The sequence below is a fragment of the Geotrypetes seraphini genome, chromosome 6, assembly GCF_902459505.1.
Source record: "Geotrypetes seraphini chromosome 6, aGeoSer1.1, whole genome shotgun sequence".
NCBI lineage: Eukaryota > Metazoa > Chordata > Amphibia > Gymnophiona > Dermophiidae > Geotrypetes > Geotrypetes seraphini.
The window spans coordinates 221,473,577-221,496,984 of NC_047089.1; the positions used below are offsets into that span (position 1 = coordinate 221,473,577).

Sequence of the window (23,408 nt, forward strand, 5' to 3'; positions counted from 1 at the left end):
CAATAAGTTTACTGACCATAGTCCCTCTATAAATCCCAGCTTTGGTGAGAACACATTACATTACATTAGTGACTTCTATTCCACCTGTACCTTGCGGTTCTAAGCGGATTACATTGGAAGATAACTGGACATTTCCAGGAAGTTACATTATATTGGAAGATTGTTGGGCATTTCCAGGAAATTACATTACATTGGAAGGTAGCTGGTTTCAGGTTACATTTTGTGACATAGAGAAGAAGTTACCAGAGGGGTGGGTAGTTCGCGGGAGGTTAGGTTAACTGAATATGTTTTTTGAATAGTAGTATTTTTATTTCTTTTCGGAATACTTTAAAGTCAGTTGTTGCGGTCAACAGGTTGGAGCAAAGTAATTTTGTATTATATGCCTCTGATTTTGCTTTTAGCATAGCATCTTATACTTTCCATTTTCCCCTTCAGTCTCTTCTACACTGCTTTCAGCTAGTTAAAAATAAAACAAACACAACCTTCTCCCTCCAAAAAACAAAACGAAACCCAAACAAACAAAAAAACTCTGTTCCTTTGGAAAGTTTGGTTCTCATCTGCTTGGTTCTATGTTGAATTAAGGACTTATAGTCCCACCCATCCACCCTATACCCCCCCTGAGTTTGCTACTTATATATAGATCTAATATAATAAAACGCTAGGCCGCGCATGCGCACTCCTATCGCGTGCGTCCATTTTCTGTGAGCTGTAGGGCAGCTCAGGTAGGAGTGCGCATGCGCGCCAATCTCTCTCTCCCGCCATGGCAAACAGTAGGAGCAGCTAAATTTTTAAAGTCTTGAAAAGCCGTCAGCCATGAAGTATGCAGGCAGCATACTTCACAACCAACGGCTTTTCAAACCCCCACAGCACCACCGCCGTCGCTGAACCTTACAAAACCCTCCATCCCCACCAGCATTGCCGGCTGCGGTTAAGGCGAGAGAGGCGATGTCGGCCGTGGCGGCTGTCGGTGGCTGTAGGCTGAGGTGGCTGCAGGCCGCGGCAGCCGAGCACGGAGCCAAGCCGAAGTTTTTTTTTTTTAACTTCAAGGACGCTGCAGCGGCTCCTTTCATGAGCCGCTCCTGCGTCGGAGAAGGCGGCGATCGTGAGAGGAGCCGCCGGGAAGTTACACTGCTGGGGGCTCGGCCTGTTAGGTCCGTGCTGAAGCTCAAACAGATCCTGCTGGGGCGAGAGACTGAGCGCGAGCCCTGCTGCTGTTAAGAGGTACAGATATTACCTACTCAGCAACTTTTTCCTCTTCTAATAGCCGCCGCCACCACCATCATTCCCTGTAAGAACACACTCGCGCACCACTGCTCCCTTAATGTATTGCAAGTTCAAAGATGCGGCGGAGGCTCCTCTGAGACTGGGCCTAGAACTGAGGGCTGGAAGAGTAGGTATGAGAAGGGGGTTGGGTTTGGGGGCTATAAAGGAATGTGTGAGAGAAGGGAGCTGGGGATGAATAGGAGATGGGAGAAGGGGGCTACAAAAGGGGGCATATGAGAGAAAGGGGCTGAAGATAGGAGCTGGAAGAATAAGTGAAGGGGGAATGAAGAGGGAGTTCTATGGAGGTGAAGGACAGAGAAAGGGGACATATTTTTAAGTTGGTGAAAAAAGGTGGAAATAGGGAAGGTAAAAGGGGAAATGGGAGCCTGAATAGAGGGGTAAGACATAAGAATAGCCATACTGGATAAGACTAATCTATTCTAGCACCCGTTAATGTAACGGGGTTAAACACTAGTAGTAACATAACATAGTAGATGACGGCAGATAGAGACAGCACAGTTACTTACTGTAACCATGCTTCATCAACAGTAACTAGACGTTCCAAAAAGTTAGCACCAGCTTGCTGAAAATGCTGCAAAATTAACTTGGAAGTGTCCACTCAATGTCGTTTTTCATCAGCATTCAAACCTTTGGGCACCCACTTGGCTGACAGCTTCTGTATATCCAGATGCTCATGGATAAATATACCCAACACGTTCACTGGATATATCTGTAGTGTCTCTGCAATTGTTTTAACCGATATTCGCTGATCTGTCAAAATCAGGTCATGAGTACAGTTAAGTTCAGGAGTTGACACCGTTCGAGGTCTCCTAGACCTTGTTGCATCTTCGGTCTCAAAATCTCCACACTGAAAGTTTGCAAACCACTTCTTCACTGTGGAGTATAAGAAGCATCATACATTCATGGATTTCCTTTGGAGTTTTCTTCTGCAGGAATAGGAACTTCATGATGGCTCGGAGTTCCACACTTTTCATTGACAAGATTCAATCAATGATCTGAAATGTCATCAAAACATTGGCACATTGCAAAATAAAATAAACACTCTTTTCAGCTAAAGAGGCAAAATAACGTTTAGAATTTAGAAAGTTGGTTGGGCTGAGAACTTTTCACACCCCCCTCATAAAGTGGAGGGGGCCACACAAAACTCAAAGTCCTGGATTTCAAACATGCAGACTTTGGTAAAATGAGAGACTACCTGAAGCAAGATCTAATAGGATGGAAGATTATAAGAGAAGTGGAAAAAATGTAGTCCAAGCTGAAAGGAGCAATAAAATTTGGCTACTGAACTTTATGTGAGGAATATAAACAAGAGAAAAAGAAAACTGACATGGTTCTTCAAACTAGTGGCAGAGAAAATAAAGGCAAGAGTTTGCTTAGGAATACCGGGTGAAACTGTAAAAAACCAAGGGCGAAAGCATAAACAGAAGAGCAAATGGCTAGAAATGTTAAAAAGGAAGACATACATTTTTTCAGATAGTAATGAAAGGAGGAAGATGAAAAATGGAATTGAGACACTGAAACCGCTATTTGGAGAGTAATGAAGCAAAAGCAAAACGTGCTAAACAAATACTCTGTTCTGTGTTCAGGAAGAAAATCCTGGAGGACTGCAATTGGCTGGCAAAGTTACACATGAGAATGAAGTGGATACCGTGTCGTTCATGGAAGTGTTTATGAACTCAAAAAATTGAAGGTGGATAAAGCTATGGGGATATCGAGGGAGCTCAGAAAGGTTCTGGCAGGTCCACTTAAAGATTCAATAAATCGCTAGAGACAGGAGGGGTTCTGTGGGATTGTAGAAGAGCGGATATGATCCCTCTTCACTAAAGTGGTTGCAGAAATGAAGTGGGACACTACAGGCCGGTAAGCCTCACTTCGGTTATTGAAAAAATAATGAATGCTGAAGTTTCAAGTTTAATTAAATTGCAGTTTCATATTTCAAAGCAATGTACAATATTAAAAAATAGGGAAAATGAACTGCATTTATGACAATAAGATGTGGACCAAACAGACAAGTACAAAAGGGAAAAAGGGTGGAACTACAAATTAATTTTAAAGAAAAGAGAAACAAAAAAAAGGTTAAAACAAGAAGGGAAGGGGTAACTTTATCCACTAAAATAAAGCTAGCCTCGTAAAAATTCTAGTTTCAAATGCATCTTTATGGAGCCAACATTTTAGTGCTCCCTTGAATTTGCTAAGGATCCTTTCTTCCCTAATATAACCTGATAACGAGTTCCATATTTGAGGTGCTGTGACCGAAAAACTATTTATTTATTTATTTATTTAATTCAATTTCTAGCCCGCTCTCCCCGAAACTCAGAACAGGTTACATAAGTACATTCACAGTGCAGACATTTTACGAAAGCAAAGGTCATGACTATCCCGTCGTGTATAAACGATTCTCAAAGATGGAATAGAAAGAAGATTTTTGTCCTCTGATCTTAAAACTCTTATGGGAGTATATGGAATTAGATATCTTTCTAGGAATATTATCCTGTTAGTATTTTGAATGTTAATAAAGCTATCTGGTGGAGTTCGGTTTGTCAAGTGTATGAAATGGAAAAAACATTGGCAATCAAGAGAGGTTATTATAAGAAATTTAAAGAGGTGTGGAGACCATTAATTGAGTATTATAATAAATAAATAATTATATTTATCCCCATTAAATATATGTAGGGGGGAGGAGGGATGGGTGGGTTTTATGACATTATGAGGGGTAATATATGGAAAGGGAGGGAGGGGAGATAGTTTATGGTATAAAATGAATGTAGAGTTTCAAGTGAAGAATGTATAGTATGACTTGAATTATTGTACACTTGTTTGCATAATGTAAAAACGAATAAAGATATTTAAAAAAAAAATAAAATAAAATAAAGCTATCTTGGATGTAATTCTATGTATTATAGGTAGCCAATGTACTTTCTGAAGGAGAGGTGCTACATGATCATGTTTTTTCTTATTAGTGATGATTTTTATTGCAGTGTTTTGGATTATTTGTAAACATCATAATTCTTTTAGAGTAATTCCTTTATATAAAGAATTGCAGTAATCCACCTTGGATATTATCAGAGAATAAATTAAACTGTTCCAATGAGGCCATATCAAGAAAAGGCTAAAGATCTAATCTTATGCAGTCTACGAAAACAACTCCTAACTATTGCACTAATTTGTTCGTGGTAGTTGAGTTTTTGATCTAATATGACCCCTAATATTTTAATCTTGGAGACTTCTTGAAAGGGAGTATTATTAATGATGATCGATGCATTTTGAGTGATTCCTTCTTTTCAGGGAAAGAACATGATTTTAGTTACATTCAATGCAAGTTTATTTTCATTCAGCCAGTCGGCAATTTTAGATAATTTCTCATTAATAGTTGATATTTCTTCTCCAAGATCCAAGACAACATGGTTTTACTAAAGGTAAATCGTGCCAAATGAATCTGATTGAATTCTTTGACTGGGTGACCAGAGAATTGGATCAAGGACGTGTGCTAAATGTAATTTACTTAGATTTCAGCAAAGCCTTTTGACATGTTTCCTCATAAGAGACTCTTGAACAAACTTGACCGGCTGAAGTTAGGACCCAAAGTGGTGAACTGGATTAGAAACTGGTTTATGGACAGACATCAGAGGGTAGTGGATAGAATTTGCTCGGAGGAAGGAAAGGTGAGTGGTGGCATGGTTCAATGATTGGTGCTGGGGCCGATTATATTCAATATGTTTGTGAGCAACATTGCCGAAGGGTTAGGTTTGCTTTTTTGCAGATGATACCAAGATTTGTAACAGAGTGGACATCCCAGAGGGAGTGGAAAACATGAAAAAGGATCTGGAAAAGTTGGAAGAATGGTCTAATGTCTGGCAGCTAAAATTCAATGCAAAGTAGTACAGAGTTATGCATGTACTAGGAATTGAGAAGCCGATATGCACAGAACGGGGAGAGGGACCTTAGAGGGATAGTGTCTGAGGATCTGAAAACGATGAACAGTGTGATAAAGGCAGTGGCTGTAGCCAGAAGGATGCTAGGCTGTATAAAGAGAGGCATAACCAGCAGAAGAAAGGAGGAGTTGATGCCTATGTACATGTCCTTGGTGAGGCTCCACTTAGAATATTGGGTTCAGTTTTGGAGGCTGTACCAAGGTATCTAAGGATACAAGAAGACTGGAAGCGGACCAGAGGAAGCCAATGAAAATGGTAAAGGGTCTGTGCCAAAAGACATACAAGAAGAGCCTAGAACAGTGGCTCCCAACCCTGTCCTGGAGGACCACCAGGCCAGTCGGGTTTTCAGGCTAGCCCTAATGAACATGCATGAGAGAGATCTGCATATAATGGAGGTGCCAGGCATGCAAACCTGCTCCATGCATATTCATGAGGGCTATCCTGAAAACCCGACTGGCCTGGTGGTCCTCCAGGACAGGGTTGGGAACCACTGGCCTAGAAGACCTGAACATGTATACTCTAAAAGAGAGGGGTGATATGATACAGAGTACAGACATTAAAAACTTTTTCCAGATAAGAGAAAATGGTAAAACCAGAGGGCATAAATTGAGGTTGCAGGGTGGTAGACTTGGGGGTAATGTTAGGAAATTCTTTTTCACGGAAAGGGTGGTGGATGCCTGGAATGTCCTTCCACGGGAGATAGTGGAGAGGAATACAGTGATAGAATTTTTAAAAAAGCATGGAATGAACACAGAGGATCTCTAATTAGAATATTAATAGTATAAATTGAAGATCTAAGGCCAGTACCAGGCAGGCTTGTACGTTCTATGTCCCGTATAAAGCAATTCAGTTAATATGGGCTTGGGAGAGCTTCGACAGGAGCCCCACCAATTTGGAACATAAAGACAGTACTGGGCAGACTATCATGGTCTGAATCCCGCAAACAATGAGACGGTTTGGATAGGCTGGAGTGAGCTTTGACGGCAACTCCAGTAGTTTGAACCTAAGGACAGTACCGGGTGAATTTCTAAGGTCTATGGTCTAGAAATAACAAAGAAAAGACACTTTAATTTCATGAAAATGTAATGCATATAGTTATAGGTCAGACTGGATGGACTGTTCAGGTTTTTATCTGCTGTCATTTACTATGTTACTATGATTTGCTTGTAGATTGGCTTTCTTGTTGGCCGCAGTCTCCATGAGTCACTATGCAATTGAATGCCCTTTGAGACAGGGACCACTCTCTGGGATCCAGAGTCTGACGATTGAGAAAATCCGCTTGAATGTTATTCATTCCAGCCACATGTGCTGCTGACAGCGCCACTAGGCATCTCTCCACCCACAAGAAGAGAAGCTGAGCCTCCACGCACAGGGAGACACACCTGGTGCCCCCCTGCCGACTGACATAAATCACCGCCATGGCATTGTCCAAGAAGACGCAGACGATTCAATGACTGAGTCGACCTTCGAAATGGAAAGCAAGCCGAATCGCCCGAAGCTCCAGGTGATCTACCACTTGCGCTCAGAGGGAGCCCACTAGCCTTGAATAGAAATGGTCATACATACCGCCCCCCCAACCTTTGAGACTTGCATCCTTCGTCAAAATCACCCACTCTGAAATCCAGAGGGGAAGACTCCTGGATAGCGAGAGAGGTTGCAGCCACCAGGCAAGACTATTCTGTGCCACTGATGTCCAGGGCAGAGCTGCATGTAACAGGTCCTGTTGCAGACTCCAGCGTGAAATCAGAGCATTCTGCAGCGGATGCAAACGAGCTTTAGCCCAAGGAACCACTTCGATCGTCATCACGATGGTCCACAGAACCTGGAGGTATTGCCATGGAGTGGCCAGAAGGCCCTGATAACCCGTTGAAGCTCCTCCTGATGGGAAACAGACAGGAACACTTTGTTCTGGTCCATGTAAAATTGAACTCCCAGGTATTTCAAATCCTGCATCGGCTCGAGGTGACTCTTCCTGAAATTGATCACCCAACTCAGGCACTGCAGCAACTGCACAACTTGATGAACAGCCCGACATCCCATGGACTCCGAGGGAGCTCTGATCAACCAGTTGTCCAGATATGGGTGAACCAAGACATCCAGGGTGAAAAGATGGGCCGCCGCCGCCACCCCATCAATTTCGTGAAGGTCCTGGGCACCATCACTAACTCAAAATGCAGTGCCACAAACTGGAAATGTTGCTCCAGGAAGTGGAACTTCAGATACTTCCAGTGGTCAGGGAAAATGGGAATGTGGAGATATGCCTCTGTCAGATCCAAGGAGGTTAGAAACTCCCCCAGAGCTACCGAGGTGATCAGTGAGCACACTGTCTCCATGTGGAAGCGAGGCACTCGCAACACCACATTGAATGCTTTGAGGTCCAAAATCGATCTCCAATCTTTGGAGCCTCTCTTTGGAACGATGATGTATACTGAGTATCTCCCAGAGCTCGAGTCTTGCTCTGGGACAGTCTCTATAGCCGCAATATCCAGCAATCTGCAGACTGTGGCCTGTACCCGAGCCGCCCTCTCAGAATGGCCCTCCGGAGAATCCAGGAACTACTCAGTCAGAGGACAGAGAAACTCAAGCTTGTAGCTGTCCCGGAGGACCTGCAAGACCCAACTGTTGGAGGTAATGGCCTGCCACTCGACCAGAAAGGCTGACAACTGCCCCCAATGCACAGGAGGGGAGGCATCGACCTGGTGTCAGAATTGTTTCTTTTCAGGAGCCGCCGGATGATTCCTTGTGGATGGCTGATGATGATAACCACTGAATTGTGGTCTGGCAGATGAGGAGGGCCACTGGTCAGTGGGGGGGTCCCTGAATATGGATGAGAACATCTGAAGAGATGAAAATTAGAGTGCCCCAAACCCCTGGAAGCGCAGAATTTAGTCATATGTAATGATATAGGTCTGCGATCCTGTACACTGGCCATTAGATCACTCAGACCCTAGACAAACAGAAGCTGTCCCTTAAAGGGCAATTGGCTCAAGGTCATTTTAAAGGATGAATCCCCAGTCCACTGCTGGATCCAGAGCATCCTGCAAGCCGAAAAGGAATAGGCAGAAAGCTTAGGGAAGACTTTCAAGATGTCAGACAGGGCATCAGCCATATAGTTTACTCCCGAGACGAGGAAATCCAGGTCACGAAGCACCACAGTGTCAGGATCATGGCGATTCTTGGAATGGCATGCCCTGGCCATGAAGAAAGAGGCCGCCACCTTTATGCCTGAGGCCACCTAATCAAACAGACGCTTAAGGATGAAATCCACACACCAGTGCTGGACATCCTTCAGGACCACCATTCCAGTCACCAGGGAGAGAAGTGTGCTTGGTGACCTAAACCACCAATGAATCCACCTTTGGGAAGTAAAGCGCTTGTTAAAAGCATCCGCCATAGGATTAAGCCGAGACATGGCATGAGCACATTTCAAGGGACCCTCAGGCACCTCCCAAATATCTGTAAGAATCTGAACTAGGTCAGGGTTATCAGGAAAAGAGGCAGACTGCGACCTCTGGTCACTCATGAGGGAACATTCTGCTGAGCAATGACAGGCTGCTCAGACTGCAGCTTCAATTCCTGGAGATTCAGAAATCAAATCCACCAGATGCGCGGGCTTCCTAGAAAGTCCTGACGGGTAAAACTTTTATGTAATCCGCCTTGACATCTCTTATGCTATTCCTGTAAACTTTTATGTAATCCGCCTTGAACCGCAAGGTATTGGCGGAATAGAAATCACTAATGTAATGTAAGCGGAATTAACCCAATCATCCTGGAATAAAGTGGGATTGTACAAAAACTATATATAAAAGAACGTTGTGTCCCTTCATGTGTAGGGGAATTTAGTGCTACCTGAGTAGCTAGATACCGTTCTTGTATTTGAGAAAATGACACATGAATGTAATCTCCTTTTGCTTTGTGGAGAGCTTTTTCTAATGTAATAATACCTTGATGGAGCCAACGGTTATGAGCGATGACATAAGAAATAAATGTCTCCCCTCAGGACTACCTTTGCAACTTCCCAAAATAAGATTGGTTCATCCACATTCTGATTATTAAACTGACTATAAGCTTCCCATTTTTCCCCTAGGTATTGCTGGAATTTAGTACAGTATTTCGATATAAGTAAGAAGGAGTATGGTATGGCAGGGAAATCCAAAGATCCATTCATACCATAGAATGATCAAAGATTTCCATTGGGCAAATAGTCGCCTGGACAATTTGAGTAAATAAAGAGAAGGAAAGAAAATATAATCCAGTCTAGAAAGAGACTCATGTGCACGTGATAAATTAGTATAATCATGAGTATATAACAAGTACCAAGAGTCTTGATTGACAGGACGACCAAAAAGTTCAGCCTCCTTCCTTACCAGAAGATGTGGCAGAGGCAGACCTATCCAAAGAGGTTTATCCATATGAGAAGAATAAAGTTGGGTCAGCTGCCTATAAAATGCCAAATCAAATGAACTGGGTCCACAGACAATCAGTATTAACAAATCCTTGCCCCTCAAAACCCCAAGTGTATTAACAAATGATAACAATCCCATGACCTGGCCTGTACCATCAGAGTACATGAAAGGGATTTTTGAATAAGAACTGCCCCTCCCCTCTCCCCGATGAGGAGAAATAGACCTCCCCCATCCAGTGGCATTGTAATTTGCGATGATCTTCATCAGAGAGGCAAGTTTCTTGTAAACAAGCAATATCCACTTTGTATCAAATGAGAACCGCTAATATCTTGGTTCTCTTAATAAGGGATGAAATACCCCCACATTCCATGCAAGGATTCTATTAGCTTTAATATTGGTTCCCATTAATACTAATGAGGTGGTTATAAAACAAACCCAAACTGTAAATACAATATACATACCCAGGAGCCCAGCCTCCCCCAGGTATGTTCTAAAGATATTCAGGTAGTCACATAAAGAAAAAGAAAAGGAAAACAAAATGGACAAATACCCCTGCAAAACAAAAGAAGTCAAAGTAGAATTTAGCATTCCCCAGTTCAAACAATATCCCCAAAACTTACCACCATTCTAAAACCCTCTGGTGTCCAAACTGCCCCAACCAAAACCTATCTCCCCCAATCCTCCGCCCTCATCCTAGAAACCACAGTGCACCCCAGAATTCCCATAACAACTGGTTAACAGGAATGCCAGAGCAGCAATTACATGCAAGTAAGCTCACGAACCCCATCCACACCCCAAGGAGCAAGGACAATACAAATATATGAAAGCATTTTCCATAGTAACTCAAAACATACACTCCAATATAAACTTACAAACAACTCCCTCTCATACAACATATATTTATTTATTATTTTAAAAATTTATATATCTTCTACAGACTCTACACCTAGACGGTTTCCAAAAAACATATAGGGCTCCTTTTACTAAGCTGCGATAGCGGTTTTAGTGCATGCAGAATTACCTAATGCGCTAGATGCTAACGCCAGCATTAGAAACATAGAAAAATGACGGCAGAAAAGGGCCAAAGCCCATCAAGTCTGCCCACTCTAGTGACCCTTCGCCTTGAATTTGTTCACCATTGATCTCTAATAATGCCTTTGCATCATTAGAGATCCCACGTGAATATCCCATTTATTTTTAAAATCTGCCACGCTGTTGGCCTTAATCACCTGCAGTGGGAGTTCGTTCCAATGATCGACCACCCTTTCTTAAGCCACCATGAAATTTTCCTCCCCTAATTTTCAGCGGATGCCCTCTGGTGGACGAAGGTCCTATAAGACGGAAGATATCCTCTTCTACCTCGATACGGCCCGTGATATATTTAAATGTCTCAATCATGTACCCTCTTTCTCTTCGTTCCTCAAGTGAGTACAGCTGCAATTTATTCAGCCTTACTTCATACGGGAGATCCTTGAGCCCCGAGACCATCCTGGTGGCCATCCGCTGAACTGACTCAATTCTCAGCACATCTTTCCGGTAATGTGGTCTCCAGAATTGAACACAATATTCCAAATGAGGTTTCACCATGGATCTGTACAGAGGCATTATGACTTCTGGCATCCTGCTAATAAAACCTCTACAGATGCAACCCATTATTTGAGCTGGCGTTAGTTCTAGCCGTGTAGCGCAGGTTTAGCGCGTGCTAAAAATGCTATCGCAGCTTAGTAAAAGGAGCCCATAGTGTTTATTGTATCATTTTATTTTATTATGTATCTGTGTTGCTTTCTACTTCCAGATCTTAAGACTCATAAAAATGCTGCTACAAAGAAATGAGTCTTCAACAGTGTTTTTAAATCCAACCTTATCAGCACACATCCTCAACTGACCCAGCAGGGAGTTCCACAATTTAACCCACGCAAAGCAAAAGGCAGCTGCCCTAGTTTCCAAGTTTATTATTTCTTTGATATACCATCTATCAAAATTTATCTAGCATTTATCTGTAATACTTGGGCTCACAATACTTTTCAAAAGTGAAACATTTTCTGATCTCAATAACTGAGTAAGTTGGTAAACGGCCACCACCTTCTTCAAGTACATTAGCATACTGTGATATAATGTTTGGTGTAAAATCATTAATACTTTATATTGTACCCTGAACATATCTCATAGGTCCCACAAGCAAATGAGCCAGCCTCTAAATGAACAGTATTCAACGGGCCACAAGGCCTTTCATGGACAAGTAAAAGCCATAGGTTCAGGCAGATTATTCAAAAAGTCTTGAGCGGCAGAGGCCAAGTCTAATGTTATTCAGCGACCCAAGTTGTACACCTTCAAAATAGCTGGAAACAAAAGCATAAATCTAAATTTAGACTCAGAGTTGTGGACAAACAGATGAGAAACTCCGACGCCTTTCCAACAGCGCAGCTGAGTAGTCTTGAAAAAAGCGAACTGGCAGTCTCATAACAAGAGTCTTTTTTTGACTTGTGTTCTCTTAATAAGGCATTATGCAAATAGAAACATAGAAACATAGAAAGATGACGGCAGAAAAGGGTTATAGCCCATCAAGTCTGCCCACTCTACTGACCCATCCTCTTAAGTCTATACCTAGTGACCAATTCTTCAGATCGACCCTCGTAGGGATCCCACATAGGCATTCCATTTATTCTTAAAGTCCAGCACACTGCTGGCCTCGATCACCTGCACTGGAAGCTTATTCCAATGGTCAACCACTCTTTCTGTGAAGAAATACTTCCGGATGTCGCCATGAAATTTCCCGCCCCTGAGTTTGAGCGGATGCCCTCTTGTGGCCGAGGGTCCTTTGAAAAAGAAGATGTCATCTTCCACCTCGATACGTCCTGTGATGTATTTAAATGTCTCAATCATGTCTCCCCTCTCTCTACGTTCCTCTAGAGTGTAAAGCTGCAATTTGTTTAGTCTCTCTTTGTACGAGAGACCCTTGAGCCTCGAGATCATCCTGGTGATGGTGCAGGGCCTCTGCTGATTATCCTTTTTATGACCAAATCAGTGGGTCCTCTCTAATTTAAGAGGACCCACACCATTAGGGAGCAGCAACTCCTCCTTAAGCCACCACTCCACCACCTATGGGGCTTGAATCTAGGGTTGTTTCTGGGAAATTAATGAAGCACAAATTATCCCTGTGTGAGTGATTCTCTAAATCCTCCAGCTTCTCAGCCTGAATGTAAATTTGCTCCCATAGGGCCATAACCTCCATCATGAATGACGAAGTGTCTTCAATCTTTGACATCCGTCCTTCCAATTCACTGGTGCATCTCAACGTCTCTGATAACTGAAGCTCCAGTGCCTGAACAACTGCAATGTGAGCTGGGGGAATAGCCAAAGCATACTCCCACAGGCCATCCACCATCTTAGCTTTCTCTTTCTCTTTGCACTGCAATTTAGAGATCATCACTCCACTGGATTTGATGATAAATTTGTCCATAAAATCCAGTATCTCAAAGGGCTGCAAAAAACTGGAATTTAAAGTCTCATATAATGGTGGATGAGGCACGAGAGCCAGAGCTCAACAGAAACACGTCCGGATGTGCTCACTGCATCACGGGACTCCTACAATCTATACTTATATGTATGAATTTGTAACATCATTAGCACTTGGCTAAAATTAAAGTAAAAAATAAATCTAAATGAACAGGACGAGTGTACCTTTCCCCTTGTACAGGAGTGCACACAGTGCTTTTATCAGACATTAACTGGCGTTTATGTGGGTTAATGATTTTTAAAAATTGTTCTCCCAAACACTGTACTGGTAAGGAGAAATCTCACAGGTGGTAACACACTGTGGCTGGCAGCTGGGATGCATCTTTAGCAGTGTGCAAAGACAAACTGGGCAGACTGGATGGGCCAGATGGTCCTTTCTATGTTTCCATGCTGTGTTACTGTTACTAATTCTATATGCAGGTTTCTGGGTAAAGGAAGAAATACCAGCAAGGCTGGACAATTCCAAGGTAGCAGACTGTGCATGTATCGAAAACTGGTGCTTAGTGCCAGGGAGTCACAGCTACAGTAAAAGGAGCTTGGAAGGAGGGAGAAGAACACAACAAAAAAGTCTAAACCAAACAAATTAACACCAATGAAATAGCATATTGGGAGGGGAGACATTTTTCCCCCTGGTTCCTGAAAATGTTGGCATGCAATGAGCTTTAAAATTAAAAAAAGAAAAGAAAAAGGCAAAAAAGAAGAACTCTAGCCTCAAATAGCAGCACTCGGGTTGGTGCTACTCTGTGAAGACACTTATGTGCTGCCTGGCACCTCACTCCCAAGTGACTGTGCTTACACTAACGAATATGCAAGATACAGAGATTATTGCTCAATTCAGAATATTAGCATAATGTAATACAAAAAATCTGGGGACACCAGAAATCAAGTGGATGGACTGGTCTGACCCAGTAAGGCTATTCTTATGTTCTCATGTCTGAAGGGGTCCGATAAGCCCATCCTTCTGTTGCAATAGCACAACCTCTAGCACAGTCCATACCATTAAAAGCAATCCACCTTTCATTCCTGCAAGAGGAGAGGCAATAAGGAACAAATGGTAGAGAAAAGAAACATGGCATATCTGGGCTTGTACCTGTAGACTACAAATCTTCAAAAACCAGTTGAGTCAATTCTGGCAGTTTTGTGTCCAGCAGGAAACAGCCTCGCTAGTTTAATCTTAGAGATACAGTAGGCTATAATGGAAGCTAGGTGTTGGACTATGTACATTATCCTATGGAACGGTAGGTTGCAAACTAGGGATGCCAGGATTCAAATACCAAATTTTCCCAATGCCATCTTTTGTGACTTTGAGAACAGGTCACTTCACCCTCCATTGCCTTAGGTACAACTAGACCATGGGCCTACTCAGTAAGGAAATAATTCATGTATCTGAATGTAACTGGGGAGTGCGTGGCACAGTGGTTAGAGCTATAGACTCAGCACCCTGAGGTTGTGGGTTAAAATCCCATGCTGCTCCTTGTGACCCTGGGCAAGTCACTTAATCCCCCATTGCCCCAGGTACATTAGATAGAGTGTGAGCCCACCAGGACAGATAGGGACAAATGTTTGAGTACCTGGATGTAAACCACTTAGGTTATAAGTGGTATATAAATACTTAAATAAAATAAATAAATTCAAATCTTCCCAAAAGATGGAGTGTGCCATGGGGTGGGAGTCACCCCTGCCTAATATTCAGGTCCAGACCAACACATGGGCTCTGCTCTCAGCATCTGACATCACAGTGGCTCTTGAATGTGCAGGAACTCTTTTTTGAACGCATGTATAATCACATATTCCTCTATCCCTAGAAAGTTAATGATCTCCGGGACATGGGAATTAATGGGCAGCATGTTGTGCACACACTGCATTCAGCACCTCCTCCTTTAAGCCCTTCCAGGCTCTGGTGAGGCCTTTAGCGATTCCTCAGATTTTCTTTTGGCCACACATTTTATTTGGATTTATTAAATTTTGTATAACACTTAACACAGAATTTAAAAGTTGTTCACAATACAAAATAGCAAAACTAAAAATAACATATCAAGTTACAAAACAAATTTCAAAGATTTATGATTCCTCTTCCATGTTTGCATTGCCTAATCTATGAAAGTCCACGATACTAAATGTTAATGTAAGTGTGCCTTGAGCTTTAAAAAGGGTGTAAAACACTGTGGTAAAGAACCAAAAAGGGAATATCCTACAAGCAAGGCTTGTAGCTGGGACTAATGTTTTCAGCGTAAACAGGAATAACTGGGCAGACTGAATGAGTCAATTGGCCTTTTTCTGCCATCATCTACTACATTATATTGCTAAAACAGAAGAAATACTGTACTATACTATATAAAGGGCTGTTCCAACAAAGGCTGGATTAAAATATATGTGGACCCTTTGTACAAAATAATTTAGGGCCCTCAATCCATCCTGTATACACAAGCTTATGTATAAAAAATACATATGAGCCGCTTTAACCATATATACACATGTACGCTCATGCATGCAGTTCTCCTGCATCAGGCAGGCAGAGGTCCAGCATGGTCAGGAAGCAGAAGAGTTAATCCAGCTATGGATACAGGTATTTGAACCAATTACTGTATTTAGAGTAGGGAAGAAATTCCTTTTCAAAATACTGCAGAATTACTTATAGCATGATACACATACAGAGATATCTAGAAGATATTCAGGTTGATTTTTCCCCAACCTGTGAAAGAGCATATGTACTTTTATGGGGATAGCAATTTTCTACCCAGGGAGTTTATTATTTGAAAATTGTCCTCTGAGAAGTTAATATTCTCTTCTTCCTAACCTGGCCTACATTTATTCATTTGGTTTAAGGCAGAGAAAATAAAAACATTACTCACAGTTTTGGAAATTATCTGTTTCTTGGGCTGCCCAATTTTGAATGGAATCCTAAACAGGAAAGAGGAAGAAAAGGAATTCAAACAGTGACTCTAAAAATTATTATTAACCAATATTTACAACAGATATGCCATGCTGGGAAACAGCTATGGTCCACTGAACCCAATGTCCCATTTCCAACAATAGTCAATCCAGGTCATAGATATCCTCATTATGAACTGCTGGATATACCCAATACTTGTTGCTCATTACCACCCCCCCCCCCCCCAAAAAAAAAAAAAAAAAAAAGAACTGACGATCCCTGTGTCTATTTAGTTAATAGTTGTTAGAATTCCTCAAGTCAACTCAATGTATAAGTGGAGTAACATCTGACATAAAATTCACTTGCTGACTTGCTGGAGGACATTCCCCTCCCCTCCCCCCAGTATTGCCTTCACAACAAGGGCAATGGGTAAAATAGTGATGAACCAGATAGATGTGTGTCCACAGAACTTTTACCAAGGAACACTGGCTCCCTGCTAGAGGCACATTTTGCCTTTTCTTCTTGTACTTTATTACATGTAGTAGTAGAAATAGTCGTCTAGTGGTTAGAGCAGTTGCCTCTGCACCCTGAGGTTGAGAGTTCAATTCTCACTGCAACTCCTTGTGACTCTGGGGCAAGTCATTGCCCCAGGTACAAGTCACTTAACACTCAAAACTTCATTGCCCCAGGTACAACGTTACCTGTCTAAAATATGTAAATCGTTTTGATTGTAACCACACAGAAAAGGTGGTATATCAAGTCCCATCCCCTTTACCTATATGGCTTTCCTGCGCCATCATTTTCTCTAATTGTCATACTCTATCCATGACATCTTGAGGACTAAGTATGCTTATAGGGGACAGTCCATAATTTAAAAAAAACAGTTAACACTCTGGCAAAGATAGGCACAGTAATCATCAATCAAGGCTTAGGCAGGAAGAAGTGAACCGGACAGGATGAGTTAAAGAATCAGACAGAAGAAATGTTTTCCTGTCCAATTCTCAACCCATAACAGGAAATATTCCAAGAGATACAAGCCAAAAGAAGGAGGTCCAATCATCTGATTCTGTCCTTCCCAATTGCAGTCAATCATGACCCAACAGAGTAATCATCCCATAATATCCTCAGCCCATCTATACCTCCTCTCCACTTTTAGCCTATGTCTATGTCAGTGGCTGCCGCCCTGTTCCAGTTATTGCTGCCTAGCAGACAGAGCTCCTGTAATGTTATATTATCAAACCCTTGGTGCAGAAGCTGTGAATCAGTGTGCGGTCAGCCAGAAATTATAGGCTTTCATACCTAGAAGCTGAAAGTTGAGGAAGGCGTGTGCCAGCTTCTTACAAAAGTAGGTATAAATAACTCTGTCAGGAAGAGAAACAGATACCTTTCTTTTTGGCTTCTGCAAAAGTCTGAAGTTTTAAAACATTTCCCATACTTAGCCAAACTTTGCTCTTTCCACTGCTATTTGGGGGCAGGTGGGGTCTCATTTTCTCACATTACCAGGAATGGATTGTCATCCTTTCCAATGACCTGCAGTGTATTTATACTTCAATCAAACATATTTTTATTTATTTTATTTATTTAGATTTTTATCCCGTCCTCCCAGTAGCTCAGAACGGTCTACAAGTGAACATACACAATGGAGAGTAATTAGACATATAAGAAGTACAACAGGTTTAAATGTTTGGACTTACAAGAATGTGATGTAATTTAAATAAAGGGAGAATTCAGCAAATTAAGAGTAGAGTTTAAATATAAGTAGTTTAGTTTAAGTACAGTTCTATGAGTTTAGATACAGTTTGTCAGTGTAAAGACTAAGAGAGGACTATACTGAAATTTAGGGAGAAGATAGGCAGGGGAGAGAGGAGAGAGGGGGGCATAAGGGGGGGAGTAGACAGAGGGTGATCTTTAGTTGAAGAGGAGGGTCTTCAACTACCAGTAATCTCAATATAGTAAGACAATGGACTAAAAATGAGATCTGTGACTAGCTGGTCTAATGGCAGCTTAACATTCTACCACAAAGGAAATCTGGGTCTAATTTCCAAACCCTATATCTATTCCTTGTACCAGTCAGGGTTACGATGTCTTCAGAGCCTCTGGGAGGGGCATAATCTTAGCCAGGTTCAGGATGCAAATGTACCAGGTTCCAAAGGGAGTTCCATATCAAGAAATCTCATTTCAACAGTGGAGGTTACACAGAAGAATGGGGGAAACCCAAGGTAACTGAGAATGAAGGCTCATAATGCAGTAGCCATAGTAAGGGAACTAGCTCTGCAAGGACATAAAATATGTTTGCACTTCAGTGTCAATATTACACTCCCCCCAACCAATCTGCAGGTCTTTTACCATCTATTCCATTTCTCATACTGCTTGTTCTCTTCACCTTGAAGTTAGACAGTCAGATAGGGCCAGTCCTAGGCCCACCGGTGGTAGCAAACTAAGCATAAAGACCGAGTCAACACATACTTACAAGGGCCACGTTTCCTACCTTAAACAATTAGGCGAGAGGAGACAGCAACAGCAGAAAGGGGGAAGCTGGAGCTCCAAGCCCTCTTCTGAGCTGTACCTGGGGTTGCCTCTCTCTTCACCTTACACTAATGCTGTTAAATTTGGGCTTCTAGTCCAGCTGAGCAAATTTAAAAATAAAGAAGTGTGTGTGGAATAAACGAGGTCCAGCAGCTACTGAAGACATCCTACAACCCAGCACCAGGGACTACAAAAATGCCACTATATAAACAGTGATTTTATACTTCATTATATCCCTCTCATTGTATATTTAATTTTTAAGGATTCCAAATAACGCTCAGGGAGGCTTACAGAATTTGTAGTATTCCAGCAATATATTTCAAAGTAACCTGCCAGGTGGGTCTCTAATACACAAAAGATGGTCCTGAAGTACATGTATATTCATTGTGGCTAACTGAAACCAGACTGACTAAGGACACTCATCTTCACTAATTTTCAAGTGAAGACTATATAGCAAACCTCTCCCCTCTTTAAAAAAAAAAATAAAAATAATAATCAGCATGAGACAATAGCATGGCTAAAGAAACTCAATTAATGCCACACTCTACTGTATCTTAATATTATTATCACTCATTATTCACAGAAATTTCATACTTGTTTTTTCTTATTTTTTTCACCTCAGAGCAAAATCCTTCTAGACTTCATTCAAATCCTTATACGGCCTCAGCGGCTACTCTCGAGTGTCATATTTCATGTACTACTCGAGCATACAAGTAGCCAGCATCCTCATCGGCCTTTAAATAATTTTCTTATTGTTTAAATATAGTTGAAATAAATATATAACTTAATTAGTAGAAAACTTATCTCGTCTTATGTAGATATACTGAATGGGGCTCCGACGTGAATTCAGCGTTTCGCATTGTAAGCTTTTTCAAGGAGTGTTCCCCATTTAAAAAATATCACCAGTATCTCCGTGTATATTTATTTCAACTATATATTTAAACAATAAGAAAATTATTTAAAGGCCGATGAGGAGACTGGCTATTTGTATGCTCGAGTATTACATGAAATAAGACACTCGAGTGTAGCCGCTGAGGCCGTATAAGGATTTGAATGAAGTCTAGAAAGATTTTGCTATGAGGTGAAAAAACCCGAAAGAAAAAAACAAGTATGAAATTTCTGTGAATAATGAGTGACAATAAGAACATTAAGATACAGTATAGTGTGGCATTGAGTTTCTATGTATTAAATATTGCCTCCACTCATAAATATTAATATATTAAAGCCATCTAATTCAGTAGATAAAGAAACTGGCATCAAAGCAAGAAGAAGACCTCCAATGAAGCGGGTCTAGCTGCTCAAGTGGACTCAAATTGACTCAACTAAAAGGCTCTCTTTCTTGGTTTATTAGCTACCCTTCCCTTCTCCACTTCTTACACTATTACTCCCCTCTATTGTTGTCCACTTCTTACACTACTACTCCCCTCTATTGCTGTCCTTCACCCAGCAGTCTTCCCCATACACACACTTCCCCAAAACACATTCTTTCCATCCCAATCCCAGCTAGTCTCAGCTTTCATCTACCAGGTTTGCAGGTTAGTTCTTTCCAGTTTGTTAATCCCCTTTTCAACTTCTTTTAAGACTTGCTGTTGGCATCACATCCAAAACAGCTATTTTTCTCTTCCAGCACCAAGTAGCCGGAAGCGAGTTTGAGCCACATGGGGCTCCTTTTACTAAGGTGTGTTAGGGCATTAACGTGCGGAATAGCGTGTGCTAGACCTTAACGCCAGCATTGAGCTGGCATTAGTTCTAGCCGCGTAGAGCGTGGTAATATCCTGTGTGTGCTAAAAACGCTAGTGCACCTTAGTAAAAGGAGCCCATGGTGTCCAAATTCCTTTATATAGTCCTATGTGGTAATTTTGGGGGTAGTTTGGGGAGGAGGAATTAGTTTAGGGGTAAATTTTTGTGATCATTATCTGTGGGTATTATGTATGTTTTTAATGTCCAGCTTAGAGGCGGAATGTAAGAGCTTTACCATTATTCTCGGTCCTGTGAGAATGCACAATCATTCGGGCACAACATGGCTCAAATTCATTGAAAATCAAGTGGTGTAAATAGAAAACAGAACAGCTGTTCTGAAAGGCAGTACTGGTAGTAAATCTTTGGAGAAAATAAAAGGAGAATATGTACTGTGAAAAGAGTCAATAAAAGTTGCCAAGACCTCCTGAGTTTTACAGTGAATTCCAAAATTGAGTTGAGAAACACTTTCTAATATACATAATATTGCAAATGCATCTAGAGCAAAACCCATGGATTTTCTCTTACTCATCTAAACAAACATGTGACACTAAAAATACTGGAATAGTTCTCATACAACTGATATATTTACAGATGTTTCTAACTAATAATTTAAGTGTAAGGTTTGCTGTAAGTACAAAAGATTTACAGCTTGGTATCGTCCATGACCTCTGCTCCCTCTACCTCATATCTTCATTTTTTTTAACCCTATGACCACCAATCAAATCACCAAGGTGACTAGTGACAAGCAACAACAAAAAATGCAAGCAAGCGAAGCAAATAATTTAAAAAAGGCCTAAATTAAAAATGAGGACGTTAACCCTCTCCCCTTTTACCTAAACCACAGTAGAGGTTTCTACCATGACCTGGGACGCTAAATGCTCCAATGCTCATAGAATTCTATGAGTGTTGGAACAGCATCAGAGCATTTAGTGCCCCAGGCTGTAGTAGAAACCTCTAGCGTGGCTTAGTAAAAGAAGGGGTATGAAAAAAGCGGTGACAAGTCTCTTCAGAATGCTCGGATATTCATACTGTCTCAGGAACTGGGTTGCAACCTCCACATGTGTTGCTTGTGCAGATCAGTAAGATGTTTGGGAATCCGTCATGCGCAGACTTTCCTGTATCCCAAATCATCATGCATTATGGCACATGCAGGTCCATAGCAGATATCCAAATTTGCAGCCAACTGAGACACCGTTATCTCTTGGTGTTCTCTAATCAAGGCATCTGCCCTGTTAATGTGCTCTTGTGTGTGTGATGTTGATGCGTGATCAGAATGACCTTTGTCAGTTACAGCTATTCTTCCCGCTTTAAACCTTTTTACCCACTCATAAACCTTTTGTTGATTCATGGTGCTATGTTCATACTGAGTCAATATACGACGGTGAATTTCCACACGTTTCACTCCCTCTGCCCAAATAAAGTGCACTATTGCATGTTGTTCTTCGATGGTGCAATCTTGCAATGGAGCGCTGCACAGTGCATGGACGAACTATCCAACAGGCAATGTACAAGTACATATGTTGCATTTTGCTAGTTCTATTCGGGCTACTGTGTAATTTAACAATTGATTTTAATTTTTGATTCACCTATATATATGTGTGTGTGCGTGTACATACATACATACAGAGTATATATTCATCCTTGACTGCCACTATTATTTCCCTTTCTGTAATCAAGTACACACTAATAATATAGTTATTTAACCATCAGTACATAGTGTAAGAAGTATTCATACCATAATTCTTATGTCAGCTTTGCCAAATATGAAAGTCTCATTTAAAGAATTTAAGTGGTTAAGGTTAAATGTAATCTGTTTCAGGCCATTCCTGGTACTATTTAAGCCCCCTCCTCAAGTCCCAGAAATGTAATATTTCTGATCAGCAGGGGCACCTGAGTTCTACTACTACAACTACTATACTACTATTTATCATTTTTATAGTGCTCCTAATAACTCTCCAAAACATTTCGTTCATTATCACAAACGGGAATTGTAGCAAACTTAGAGAACAGCATCTAGGGGAGCTGATGCAGGTAGTTACAGTTCAATAACACAGCTCCATATGGCTCTCACCTCCTAGTATCCATCCTCCAGAGAGCTTTCTGCCTCCAGCGGGATCCATCCCTCTCTTGTGCTCTGTTCTCTTTTCTTACCCCTTCTTTAAAGTCTCTGTATCCCTGGACCCCGACTTCTCCTCTTCCATTTTTCCGTCACCGCATATCCTTTCTTCCTTTCATTCCCCAAGGCTCCCAAATATTCCCCTTCCCTTGCTTCCGTCCCCCTCCATCTATTGGGCTTTTTCTCTCTCCGCGCCCGTACTCACCAGCTCATGACTGCTCCACCGTCCTATTGACCACCGCCACTTCCTGAACGGCTTTCATCCGACCCGCCCCTTCCGGGAAATATGTCAAGTTAGCCGACGCATCAGAGGCGAACGTGATGCGGTTGCGCACTGCGCTTGCACGTTCCTTATCTCCATGGTGACGGGAAGCCGCGAAAATCTCAACTCTGCCCCCAGCTTCAAAAATATATTTGCTACGTTTGTTTTGTACGTTCAGTAACCCTTGATTAGTGAAGTGCTCCATCAATGTCACATAATTACAGGACTACACACTGCAGTCCCTTGATTACCGTCCATATATCATCACTAGTATCACCACATGTCACAACGCTATTGCAGAGATGCCGAGTCTCACTCATTAGGAACGTGTCACACTCATTTGACGGCTTTCTGGCTCTCATTCTCTGAGCCAATTCTCTCACTCCTTATGAATGTGTCTTACTCATTTGAAAGCTTTCTCACTCTCACACTCTTTGAAGAAGCCCTGGAATTTGGGGTTTTACAGGCTGCCTGAAATACTTGAGGGCAGCTCCTCCTCACCTCAGACTCCTCTCCCAGAGGCCTTGAGCAATACTATTCAGGCATCTTCCTCTTTCCCTCAGGAAGTTTATTCTTGAGGGGAGTTCTGCACAAAAGTGTTGACAATCCTGTGCAAAATGAACTGAGCAGGTGCCAGAGCTCAGACCATGACAATGGCCCCACACTGGAAAGTATAGTATGGCTTCTGTATCCGCAGGGGCTTAGTTCGGGGTCCTGGAGGACCCCCTTCGATACTATAATCTGTAATACCAAC

At 41.8% G+C, this 23,408-nt stretch overlaps 1 protein-coding gene across 4 annotated transcripts in view; it reads right to left on the reverse strand.

The window, feature by feature from the left end:
• BIN3 (bridging integrator 3) overlaps positions 1 to 22,672 on the reverse strand; it is an 89,240-nt gene extending 66,568 nt beyond the window's left edge. Inside the window, exons 1-3 of one of the 4 annotated variants that reach the window (XM_033949532.1) lie at positions 22,598 to 22,672; positions 15,991 to 16,039; positions 10,084 to 10,174 (exon numbers count right to left, since the gene is read on the reverse strand). Coding sequence is in view for 2 of the 4 variants with exons in the window: in XM_033949529.1 (XP_033805420.1) it covers positions 15,991 to 16,039; positions 22,348 to 22,361 (63 nt within the window). In the remaining 2 variants the exon portion in view is untranslated. Of the gene's footprint in view, positions 1 to 10,083; positions 10,175 to 15,990; positions 16,040 to 22,347; positions 22,469 to 22,597 lie in introns of those variants that run through there. The other 3 variants (XM_033949530.1, XM_033949529.1, XM_033949531.1) reach the window with 3 other exon arrangements.
• Between the last annotated feature and the right edge of the window lie 736 nt (positions 22,673 to 23,408).